At 39.8% G+C, this 13740-nt stretch overlaps 1 protein-coding gene across 2 annotated transcripts in view; it reads right to left on the bottom strand.

Moving 5' to 3' along the window:
- LOC108668191 (serine-rich adhesin for platelets) overlaps positions 1 to 13740 on the bottom strand; it is a 179457-nt gene that overhangs the window by 112124 nt on the left and 53593 nt on the right. The window contains exon 1 of one of the 2 annotated variants that reach the window (XM_018155360.2): positions 10019 to 12599. The exons of the other annotated variant lie outside the window; for it this stretch is intronic. Coding sequence (XP_018010849.1) covers positions 10019 to 12393 — 2375 coding nt within the window. The 5' untranslated portion in view covers positions 12394 to 12599. Of the gene's footprint in view, positions 1 to 10018; positions 12600 to 13740 lie in introns of those variants that run through there. 2 annotated transcript variants of the gene reach the window in all.

Genomic DNA, 13740 nt, shown 5'->3' on the forward strand with positions numbered 1-13740 from the left:
AAATTAAATTTGATACATAATTTTGTGTGTGTCAATAAAGAGTAAACTGAGGAAAGTTAGGAAGTGTTGAAAATGAAAAATAATAATTATAGCGAGAAAATATTCATATTGAGACGTCAAACTTATTAAAGCTATGTTAAAGCGAATAATTTATATCGAGTTTTTACATTTACAAAAACCATCAAAACTTCTTACGGTATTACGGATGGTATTCATGTCTTTTTGTTGCTTCTATACACGTATGATAAGAGATAAAACTTATGTGGGCAATGTTGATTTCCCGGATACACAAAAATCTATTATCAGCACGGATTAGCCGGAAAGCTAATCACGGAAAGCGACTGGCGTGAACTGAATTTTCACGCCAGTCGCTCCATCCGGCATCAAACAGAAATAATTTTCGTTTCAAGATCGTTACGTATGTTAACTTGCACAACATTCGCATACATGGCGGACAATATTAACCTCTACATAACACACAGCCAATAATACAATACAGAGACAATATTAGCACACAGCCAACAGTAACATTCACGAGCGCCACACAGGCAGTCAAGTTGCGGTTCTAGTGCCCGCGTCGTGTTGCGGTCATCGCGATTTTCGTTGTTGTGTGACGGTGTGACACGCACGATACTCGACGTACCGCGAGACCAAAGAAGAGCGTGACACGCAGGGTGACGCCCTTCACGACGGCGCACCATGACGACGCATGTTCATAACAAGCATGCCTCAAGATGGTTAGTTAATTAGTTTAGAGGCCAAATGTTTACTAGTGCTTCAGCTGTTTAGCTATCTCGCACCGAAAGTCAAGATGAACATCACCAAAGAGGAGGGAAGGTCTCAGTTAATCGAAAGTTTCTTAAAGCGTAAAATCATTAATCACCCACAGGGGCCGGAAGGTCTCAATTTCCAGCCCGCTGAAACTGGCTAGAATGAAGCAGCGTTTGCATCTCAGAGAGACGAAGTGACAAGGAGGGACAGCTGAAAAGCAACAGAAACTAAAACACTGGAACAAGAGGTCGCTTACACGGGACGTCGGCCGCCCGCACGATAGAGACAGAGAAGGGAAATGTAATGAATCCTACCTACATAATAACTTAACCCCACAACTGAGACATGCAGTCAGACACCGCGAGTTCAGGCGGTGGGGCGCTCAGGAACAATCCACCTAATCCCATAGTACTTCTGACGAGCTCAGGCGCGCGTCAGAAGTCCCTCCTGAGGTGCATGCCTCATGATGGCTACCATGCAGACCCTGAAAGTACAGTGTATAATCGAATATACCCTAGCAATGCAATCCAATTACACAAAAATCATAAGATGTGACAATGATATTTCTTGATAGTCAGTAGCAAATTATAATTACCGTTTTAGACCAATGTTCAATATTTGCGGCCACAACTACAATATGGCGTGAGTCTCATTTATTTGTAGTGTTCTCAGTGGAACGATGAACAAAAGTTTATGGTGGAAAAAATCCCCCAACAAACACATCTCATGAGCCCTGTATGACCGCAACACGCACGCTTCTGCGCATTATTTTTGAGCAGCCATGCGCCGTGGCAAGAAGCACGCAATAAATGCATTAATTGGCTACTAGTTGAATGGTACCACCAGATGCAGAATAACTGATACAAAATCGTCAAAGAATGATCAATTTGTTACGTTGGCCGTCTCGTATTAATTAACGGATGAACTAAACAAGGTTCAAACAGTATAGCGGAAATGAAACGGAACGAGGGAAATAACATCGTCTAAAATCAACTTTTTTGAATCTTCGGAGACCTAACGCAATTTTAATGCAAAGAGAGAGAGAGTGTGTAATGCGTAAGAGAAAAGAAAACGGCGCAATTAGAGCTCTATTAGTACTACAGGAAAAGTTACTTAATTAGCCTGGGTGAAAACGAAAGCTTTCTATGTGGGTTACGCATGGGGTCGACGCTGTTTCAAATCACTAAATTGCAGGCGATTTACGTCAGCTGCCAATAAATTGATTGAAACATGTTTCACAAATAAATCTTTACCCTGTGAGCAGCCACATTTTACTGCAATATTAAATTTAGATGATTGAACTCCGCAAATTGGGTAATTGGGACCGAAATTATTTGGCGTTAAAATAACATTTGAACTATAAACACGTTTCAAAAAGTTTGCTTCACGGACATTTTGCCATAAAACTCCTTTTACCGTCAAGCTCCACAACATGAGGTTAAGTTAATCAAATTTTTCAGACAAAGTGAGCCGTAATTTTCCATGCTTGTCATCTAAATTGTCTCGGATTCTAGAAGGTGATAAGTTAATTTTTATTTAACGCCAGAACGCGACAAATTCAAATTTCGCAATTCATATTATAATTGATAACAGATCGAAATCATTCAATCGATCAAGAGTAGTGTATAAATTCGCCTATGAATTTTATCTTCAGCAAATAGATTCGTAATTCAACAAAGGAACTGCTCCCGTTCTCAAAAAAAAAATCAGGTTGGGGTGAAAGGAACATGAGACAAGAATAGCGCGACTTGGATGAACTGATCGCAAAGCGAACTTGGATTAGAGAGGCAATACAACAACGGGTTTAATCCTTGTATAAAAACAAACTTGACCGCTGCCGAGCTGCGCCCTCAAGGAAGACCTACAGAGCAGACATTGCTAAGCAAACTTCTTTAGCAGACCATCAAGTCATTCGTACTAGATTAAATCGTCAGCGTTATATTACGTAGACGAGCGGGTTAAGGATGAAGAAAACACTATAGGAAAATGAGCGGGATAATGAAAAATAAAATACTAGGAAGATGAGCGGGTCACGGATAAATGAAATACTCTGAATATGAGCGGGTTAAGGATAACGGTGTTCAAGTCGATGTGATAATAAAATAACAATGAACTATGCTTCAACTATGGGAGTACAGTGAAATATTGCAGTACGTAATACGGTAGCATTTCCTTTACGTAAAAACCTATATGATTGAAACTACCATGAACCTAACAGCCAGGGAGCCACGCACTCAGTCAAGTTTAAACTAGAGTGCAAGGCACTCAACCGAGTACAAATAAAAAGCCGGGCACACAGTCGAGTACGAACTAAGGAGCCAGACACTCAGTCTAGTACCAACTAAAGAGTCCGACACTCAGTCTAGTACCAATTAGAGTGTCAGGCACTCAGTCAAGTACAAACTAAGAAAGTTACGGCACGTTCGTTGAGAGTCCCTGACACCCAGTCTAGTACCAACTAGACTAGTACTAGAAAGTTAGGCACTCAGTCGAGTACCAACTAGACTACTAGAGAGTCAGGCACTCAGTCAAGTACCAACTAGACTACTAGAGAGTCAGGCACTCAGTCGAGTACAAACTAAGAGATCGAGCAAGAGGTGGCTTGTTGAGAGCCAGGTAGGCAGCCAGTCCCAGAGTTAACGCCGGTTTGCTTGTAGCTCTAAACTGGTTGTGGTGCAGCAAGCCCAGATAAACCGTTCTTCATTACTGCAAGCAGGTGTCATATCTGCCGCTAGCGAGCGGCTCCAGCAATAACGTGGGCATTGTTACTCTCTGCAGCTTCACAAGGGGTTGAATTCAGCTATCCTGAATTTCCAAATGCTAAAGAAAATCAATTTAATCTAATCAAGTTTCGTGAACCGAATAATAAGACGAAATTCGCCAGTATAAATGTTCCTGTGTGAACACCTCGAAATCAACGCTGACAAAGCGAAAAAAAAACAGGTGACATTGTGTCCTAAAACACTATGAAATATATTTTTCATGTGGTTTTCACAAAAAATGCTACGAACAAGAGTTGTTATAATCGGGATGATTAAATCAAGGCATAACAGACTTTCAGATTATTTTCATTGCAAGGATCTAAGATTGATTGGAGCTTGTTCGTGTAGATGAGAGAGGGAGGCGCTGGTGCTATCAGGAAATGTCCGTTGTTGCTTGGTCATTTTAAGGAACCTTGACACGCCTCGCCACTAGCAGCTGCTCCTCCTTCTCGGACATCATTTAATCATTTAATCATTTAATCAGCAACATATTTTCCATGAGGTCAGCTTTGTACGAGACAGAAGCCTTTGTGTCGACTCTATTACTGGAAGACAATTAAATGGTCATCAGTTGGGATGGCGAATCTGCACTTCAATAAAAAAAAATAATAACCCACGCCATGAGTACGCGACGAAAATAATATCGTTAAAAAATGTTAAACTAAAAAATGCAGCTGTGATTGAGTAAAAAATTTCTCCCCGATGATCACGACGACCGCCGGGCCGTAGTTCTGAATACATGCACTTTAAACAAAGTTTCTTCCTTTTTCTTAGAGTTTCATGGAGTTAATTTAAGACAAACTTGACAACGAATTGACACGACCTCAAAACCTCACCATGTTCATCCACGGGGCAAATGTGCATAATTTATATAAGTTAACTTCAAAAAGAGTGAAATTGTGCGTAAATAATGTGCGCGAAAAAGAACAAATCAATCGCACCATCAGCTTTTGAAAGGGCAGATGTTCATACGGCCAAAAAAAGACGTGAATCATATCTTGCTCAACCCTCTACACGTATTAAACGCACGCCATAATACGCCGTTCTTTCCACGAGCAAACAAATTCACGAGAAAGAATTAAAGTTTACGGATCTTGATAAAAATAATTACTTGATAACTTGATTACTAAATAATCCGTAAAAATTTTCCCTTCCTGCGTCTCTAGGTACCGGACATACAGCTGTCAGCAACACAAAAGCTCGTAACCGGAATTTAGATTTCGCAATGGAACAAACGATGGCCAACGCTAAGGAGTGGCCGGCAGTTCGAAAGTTCTGATCCACAAAAGGATCGAGAAAACATTTGGAAATGCTTCAGCTTTTGTTCGTTTTTCAACTTGAAAACGACGACCAAACTTCATCATTTGTAGTGGCCATAATGGCGAGTCGGATATTTCCTGCACTTAATTAATTAATTAATTTTTTCTTGTGATACCCCAAATCAGCATCCATATCTTCAATTTTAGGAAAAAAACGCAAATTCCAAATTGACTGCCATCCCTGAACTTCAACTGTTAATTAACACTGGCGATTGAAATGAACTCAGAAAAAAAGAAACAATTATAATACAACATCGATGAGCAGGCGACGCAAAAGTCATTAACGGGAAGCAATTCCGCCAGCAACAAATTCCAGGGTTTCTACTTTCCTTCATGCAAGCAAGAAATAACACTTGGCGACAAAAGAACGACAAACAACACTAGAGCAGACCACAAGCCGCTGCAAGCTCACAAGAGGATAATTTCCGCAAGTTGTGTGGCAGTAATTGAAGCAAATTGACCGATGTCATTCATAAATAAGGAGTCTTGTATTCATTATTCCAAAGGAGACTAACATACACAAATAAGTCTTTGTACCAGAAGCAAAAGAACTCATCAGGATTTGGAATGTAAGAATGTTCCAATTCATGCGTAAGTCTGCGAGAAAACAAGTGTTCGGAATAACTATCGGAAGCAAGGCACATGAATTAATAGGGCTTGTAGTCGTAGCAGGCAGAAACTTTTCTCTACGCTCGGTAGGAAGCGAGGGCGCAAAGGCACGACATGGATGACCCACAAAAGCTATAGCTAGAGGGAAGAACCTCAAAAACCGCGCGTCACAACGCCCCTACATCCACCGACATGACAGCCATCGCCACGGCCGTTATTAACATGTCGACACCAGTAGTACGGTTCATGTCAGGTTGCGGTATTGCATCGCTACAGAGATCCTAGAGACTCAACGGTGAATTAAAAACTTCTTTGTTACTAACTGTAGTAACTTTTTTAGCTATATTAACACTCTTAATCAAATTTTTAATTGATTAATTAAATATTAATCTTTAATTAATTAATGAAATCTTACCTTAATTACATTTTTAATCTCAAATTTCAGGCTGCTACTGTACATAACCCTCAACTTGACTACAGTTAACTCCGAAGCAAAAATTTTTTTGTTCTGTACAAAAGCAAGTAAATTATTTCGGCATATTTAGAAATGCATTAAAGTTTTCCATGCAAATTCGACGTCCTAGTACATTACAAACGAGCATATGATGCTGGACAAATTTGTATATAATCGATCATAAATACTACGATGCCTCAGTTTCAACCTTGAAAATAATCTCGCTGTATAAGCCGTCTTTTTGATTGCACGCCACTTGCTCATCGATTGGCCACAGACCACAACGATTGGTCAGGTAACACTGATGTCCATGATGCCATTAACCCAATAGGTGTGGGTGAAAACAACTGGTATTTGTACTGAGCGAGCGTTTCAAGGACTTTTGTACCTGACTGCGCGTTTATCGAAGTGTCTTTTGAATATATCAGATTGTTGCTCAATTTTATTAACATGCAAGAATGAGCAAAAAATTTCAAAGTCGAATATTTCGAAAACGTTTCATTTCGGTTTTCAAATACAAGACGATTCTATCAACCCACCATTACCTCCTTACCCAAAAATATATTAAATAACAGCTGGGGATAATTCGAAGCCCAGTTAGGGCAGCATTGGAGACCTGAACGCTCGGCAGACGCTGATCCCAGGCGGGAGAAGGCGGCGGCATGCACAACCCGGTGCATTATTAAGGAAATTATAATTAAATTATAATAAATAACGTATAATGGCAGCTACGATTACTGTTGATTTGACGCAGCCGTAGCGTAAGTTAGTATTAGTTTCGATTTGACAGAGACATAAGTCTCTGTAATTTTGATTTAAGTAATATGTAGTAATTTTGATTTAAGCAAGTATGCCACACTTATGCCTAACTGTGATTTGATTGAGAATGCGTAAGGTATGCTTAGTTATAATAATATAATTTGACTGAGACTCTTGACATCGCATCGATTACGCGAGGAGGGTAATCATTAGTTTGTCGCAAAGCTGAAGGCGCTGAATCGCTCTCAGCAGACGACGACGCTTCCAATTGCAGTCAATTAGGGTAGGGAAAAATTCGTGACATTGAGGCCGTAGAGACGAATTAAAGTTGGTTTGGAGCCGAGGAGGAGTTAAGAATATGTGACGAGCAGAGAGGATGTGAAAAAATATACATGAATTCTTTTCATGATTGTAATTGTAAGAATCAAATTTAGCATTAAAATCTTAGAAAACGACGCATTTGACTAAATTGAATTAATGAAGTTTTTATCCCTGAAGTGATGCTGAAAAACGATGCTTAATTTCGTTGTGGGAATATAGAGGAATATTGTTAAATAATTTAAGAATTAATCTATAGATTTTGACCTTCGGTTATGAATAAAGGCCGCATAAAGTGGTTCAAAAACGACCGAAACATCGAAAACAATTTCCAAAATCAGCATACAACTTAATTCGAGCAAGATCAAAATCACACATCAAGTTCGAAAAAGTTCTCATATTAGGAAGAGAAGCTATCACTCTTATCTCACTAATGATGCAGCCACAGTTCCTAATGATGCCCCGACACCCACGGCTGCAACACTGGGTTCCTTGTACACCCACACTGCACTGGACAATGGCTACAACAGGCAACTTGGCAAGGAAGTCTCCTGGACTCGAGGCAACGTAACAACACACAACCTTCCTGCGCCGCGGCACGGCACCAACTGACGGAGCCAAAGCTGTGGCGCCCAAACGATGCGGTGAAGAGGGACAGATTAACTGCTAAGATGAGCTATGCATGACCTTTCTGTGACCTCATATCATCAATGAATAAGCAGTAGATTTGGTTTTATTAAAAACTATTCACTCAGTAGGAAATAAATTTGATGAAAATCAGTTTCATACGTGGAGTTTGAAGATATTCGCCTTACTTTGTCGAATCGATCTGGTATCGAAGCAATTAGCAAATAAAACAAAAAATTGAGGAATAAAAGAAAATAACGCATAACCGGCAATAGTGCAATCAAATTACTCAAGGAAGGATTCAGGTAAGAACTAAACTATACTTTGAAAAAAAAACAGCAGAACCAACTCGATCAGCAGTAAGAGTGTGCATGGGAAGGGTTTTTCTACACTGGAAACAATGAAAACCAACTAAACCATTTCAACATAAATACTAATATTACTATCAATCCGTCAATACCCAATCGCAGGTCTTAACTTTCGCGATCGAGGCCTGGAACGTGACACCCGCGATATAATTACTGTAGGTCAGAAGCGCGGTACAGGACCGACACCTGACATGGCTGCGTCCCTGGCAGAGAACGGACATGAGGCAGTAGAGAGATGACGTCGCTGCCAGAGACTCTGTGATCTCTGAACAGTGAGACACGAGTCCTGAATAACAAAAAACCTAATTTAAAAACGCGACGCTGCTTTCAGAGTAATGAGTCACTGCTCCCACATAAACGAGGAGCTGCTATATTAATGAGAGACTTATTTCAGAATCACGAGACAGCTTCCAGAATCACGTGGCGCTACTAATAGAAGACATAAAATACTGCATCAAGAATCACGAGACGCTTCGACCAGGATAGCAAGATGCTGCTTCACGAAATGAGACGCTGGTTCTTGAACAACGAGACGTTATTTCAGAATTACTAGACTCTGCCCTCAGAATAAAAAGTCACTCCTAGAATCACATGAAGTGGCTTTACAATAACAATTGACGTCGATTTTAGAAGAACAAGAGCCAGATGTTAGTTGCTTCTCAACCCAGAATAGCAAAATGCTTTCCAAATATCATATTCATTTAGCAGTGCAATTAATTTCTCGAGTGCACAAATATCATCTATCAACCAGGCAGAAGGAAAATGAACATTTATACGTAAATTGTATGTTTCAAATTAACTTTTCCGATGCCGCTCTGTAACAGCATAGATGTAAATTAAAGTCAACCTATTATGTATGAATCAATCATCTACCTTAAATCCATACTCTATAAATCAACTTAATATTATATGTTCACTCACGGATCGAAGCGAACCCGGCCGGCCCGCCAGCCGCTCAGCAGGATTACAAGGACTCACCTGAGGAATGAAAATACAATACGCAATTAAGAAAAAAATATTCAGAGATGCGAATTAAAGAGTAATAGATCAATTTTTTAAGTAAGTAAAATAAGAGAGTAAGAAAAATATATTGCTTTAAATTGTTGCAATTGATCGGCAAATAACTTATGCAATGAAATTTTTGGATGAAAAATCACAAAATCAAATGTGAGAATTTTTCATGAGTTACTAATAAAACGCTCGTGGCTTTTATGACGTGCCTCACATTTTTGCGCAATTTGTACGCAAATAAGAACAAATTCGACCACCATCGCAAGATCATTCACGTGAAGCCTCAAAACATCATAGTTTCGAATGTTGTTTTCCCATTGCTTGAGCTCGAGCGACACATTCCTCTGCTCAGTTCCGGACTTGCATGAGCGCCATCAAACGTAAGCTTTATTTGACGCCAGTGCCGATTATGTCGCCAGAGCACATTATGTCGCCAGCCTTTAATGGGAGTGCTTTATTTTACTAGCAAATCTTAACAACAACTTTCTAAGAGGATTAAAGCATTTTTGTAGTCATTTAAACCAATATTATATGCTTTTTATTGACGAGCGGCGAGTAGTATCTGCTGCGTTACGTCTCGTGTGTCATTGATGGTCGAACAAAGTCAACTTGTATTTTTTCTCAGTGAAGGACAATAAAGAGGAGGTAAATCATGGGTACAAAAATATGTGAGCATAAGGAACTGACAAGTAGAAAGGCTCGAACACAAGGAGTATGTTAAGCATCGCGTTATGTTCTTATTGAACCTTGACTGCAATGAAATCCGAAAGAAAATCCTTTGATTAACCTATATAGCTATATTTCTTTCAATGAGAAAAATGATGGGCAATAATTTAATGTTAAATTTTAGAAATGCGTGGATGAAACCTGCACCATGATTTACAACAGACAAAAAAAAACTAAACAATAAAACAGACAAAACTAAACTAAAAAATAAAACAGACAAAAAAAAACTCAAAATAAGCATACACTCAGCGAAACAAACGGAGGCGAAATGAAGAATTCGAGCAAGTTACTCACCTGTCGTGTGTCTGATCACATTCTTGCGTAGGTAAACCACACACAGAAGCCGCCTTCTTTCTCCTCACACCATTAGCATGTTTGTCAACATGATCATTCTTTACTCGAGGACCTACATCACGAGTACCTAACTCGGCATTATACCGGTTTTTCTGTTCCTTGTACTCTTGGAGCTCGCAGCACACGTCTTTAGACACGAGCTTATCGCAAACAGAAGATGTGTAACGAGCTTTCATCGTGGCCTGACCAAATGCTGCCTCCTCAGCATCTTCTTTAATAATTTCATCTTCAAGTGTCGTGTAAAATGAAGAAGACCCAAAGTCGGACACGTCAAACTTAGACGTGAAAGGTGACCAGGATTTGATCCTGCGTCTGAGATCTTTATTCACCGACGACGCTTTCCGCAAAACTTTTCTCAAACTCGGTTGCCTCTTGAATTTTTCATAATGAGCAGAGCTGACATTCTGTATATCACGGCTATTTTCCAGAGATTCCATATTATTAATTAATTTGATGTCCCCATTGGGGCCCTCGTGACGTGGTCTGTACAGAGACGCTGCAGACAGGCAGCGGCGAGGAGATGCAGTGGCAGAGTTGTTGATGCTGGCCATCGTTCTTCCAGGCGAAGACTTGGATGGACTCGGAATAAATCCCGTAGGCATGTACGGCGTGAAGTCTTCGCCCATAGTTTCGGTGAAGATGCACGACCCAACTCGATTGGGGAGCTCACTGCCAAACCTGAGTTCACGACAACTAGCATTTATTTTGTTCGTCGAGTTGTGTTCATTGAAATAACTTTCGTCCCAGCGTTGAATAAGGTTTTCGGCACCCACAATTGGTGACGGTATGATGCATGACTTTGACTTGGTGTTACGCAAATTTTCATTAGCGGTGGATCTCAGCGGGACTTCTGGAGCCCGATTGCTTTGTAACGACACCATCGAAAATGTTTTTCTACGATTGGCGATCTTTAATTGTTGCTTCAAGGCATTCGTGGTTTGAAGTTCTAAGTTCAGAACACTCAGGTCGTGAGAGTTAGCACGTTGTTCGTTGGGACCATACCACGAATCACAGTGATTCCTTTTAGCGCGTATTTCGTGGGAATTTTGTCTTAGCTTAATGGAGGCCGTTGTTTCCTTCCTTTCAACATTCTGCGGACCGTAACCAAAGAACGACGTGTCTTCTTTGTTCTCCCAAGCGTCACTACTAGAACCACTGTTTGACGTAAAGTAGCCACCATCGTCTAGAGAATTTTGACGAATAAATGTCACATTTTCGTAAAGATGTTCGGCATCATCATACATCTGGCCGACAGAGGAAACCCCGAGTCGGTCAGATGACATTACTGTGGAATTGGGCGCCATGTTCACAGACGATTTCCTGGGTTGAATAGTTACAACTTGAGGATCAATTCTAGGCCCAACTAGGCAACGCTTTGACCGGTAAACAACATCGTATCTCTGAGGCTCGTTTAAAAAATAATCATTTGTGAGAAGCTCGTTCTGTGTGTTCTCGGTGGCTACGTACAGAGCCCGACGGCCTCTAGCTGCTGTACCTGCCATACAGGACAGCTGGTCTCCATCACTGACCGACACACCACTTCGTTTGTCTGTCACTGAGCCTGATACCTCAGTAGAGCTCAAAGACGGGTCAGTATTGGCGGCAGTCTTATCATGATAACAAAGAAAAGAATCAATTTTATTATCTTCTTCTTCCGATATTCTTGTAACGTTGTTGAGCGTGTCTTTATCGCGATGGCAAGATAAGGATGTCGAAAGAACTGATCCGTTTTGAAGAGGCCTAACGATACCGATATGACTCAAGTTTGAACTCCACCGAGAGAATGTTTTACTGCTCTCTTGATAAGGCTCATCGCACAGGTCGTTCAGTGCAGTGTAATACCTTTGACCAACCATAGCGCATTTCCGATTAGTTTTCTTGGTTTGTTTAGGCGAATACGAAGCTTCTTTTTTATACTGACATACTAAAGAATCTGAGCAAATTTCTCTGGTATCGATGCTGATAAGAGCCTCATATGAACCTTTTTCGGTGCCACTGGACACTGCGCTGCCCTCGCTGTCACCATCGCAACTACCGTCATCGCTGCCCAGACCGCACGATAAATCCGGCGATTTCTTGAAGAAAAATCGTCTTCTGAGGCAGCTTCTCCTGGCACTGCTGTCGTCGTCAGTCGAGTCGGACGTGGTGTCAGTCGAGAACAGCGTCGTGTATTTACGGTCCCAGTTGCCGTCGACCGCTCGACACAGGTTCAGCAAACCAGTCATAATCGTTAAAAAGACGTACTTCAAAACCAGGATCAGGAGAACTAAAATTCCCAAGTCCAACAGGGTAAAGATGTCACTCTCAGCCTCCATTGTTGTTCCAGTAACAAAAATAACTTCCTTCCACGAACAAAATTTTCAAATAAAATAATAAAATGAAATGTTTTAGACGATTTTCTCATGATGAAATTAGTATGTGCTTTAGTTAGTTTATTGCGTCATTCATAACACGTTCGTCTTACACTCTTCATGATTCCTAGAATGTCGTACACATGTTCAGGATAATAATATCAATTGTTTGAAACGAATGCACAAGCTCTGTGACGCAATAACGTGAAGCGTTTCTGATAAGAAAACATACAAATTTATTGGTAACACACATAGATTACAATGATTGAATTATGTCAATATATCATAGATCAAAAATTCGCATTTGTCGGTATAAATTATTTTTTAACACTGAAACTGAAAGGTTGAAATTCTTAGCAAACCATAAGCAGTAATAGTAGCTACGATCAAACAATTTCATGCAAAAACAGAAAAGTTTGTCCTTTTACGATAAAAATGAATTATTGAAGCACTATGAATCATACTGGTATGAATAATTCCCGATTTAAAAATTCGAGAGTAAAAAATGTATTTATATAGATTCTTTACAGTAGCATGTGCATAGCGCAAAGTAATGCTCAAAGAGGTTTTCTGCTGTATGAAAATAGAAAATACCTAACTCAGGAGATACTGCAATAAATTTTCATACTTCCAATTTCGCTCATATTCACTCACACATCACGACACATGATGTATATACACGAACATTGTTAAAATTTGTACACTTGAAACTCACAGCAAACGCACCGACCCTCACGCGATAAATAAATAATATGGATGGTTTGAAGAACAGAGTTAACTTGAACGTGAGAAAACCCAGGATTAAATTTAGTCTGAAACTCGATAGTTTTTTATAGTTATTCTTTCTACTTATGCATAACTCGGCTTTGATCACGGATCACCAGATCTCAGACGCTGAGACCAAAATCGTATTAAATTTAATGAAATAAAAATTGCACCTATTAATTGATTATACTTCATTATTACCGTATATTAAAATTTCACTTGTTTCTGCATAATAGCGTTTATTTCATTCAGAGCTATCAAGAGAGCGAGGGGATGGCGTCACCTTCAAAAGGACAAGAATCTTGAATAGTAATTCAAATCTGTTTGTCTAACTTTATTTTATTAAACACGAAATGCAGATCCATTTTTCAGAGTAAGCTAATAACTATCCAATAAGAATGCCCTCGCAAATGGGACGTAGAAATTCTGTTTAGACCTCAAAAAAAAAAAAAAAAAACTCCAGAAAGAAAATAATACTAATTTAAGCCATAATTTTGGGAGAATAAATTCACTTGCCTCACAAATCTCTCAGAGCTTTATTATGAA

The sequence above is a fragment of the Hyalella azteca genome, unplaced genomic scaffold (assembly GCF_000764305.2).
Source record: "Hyalella azteca isolate HAZT.00-mixed unplaced genomic scaffold, Hazt_2.0.2 contig7177, whole genome shotgun sequence".
Lineage (NCBI taxonomy): Eukaryota > Metazoa > Arthropoda > Malacostraca > Amphipoda > Hyalellidae > Hyalella > Hyalella azteca.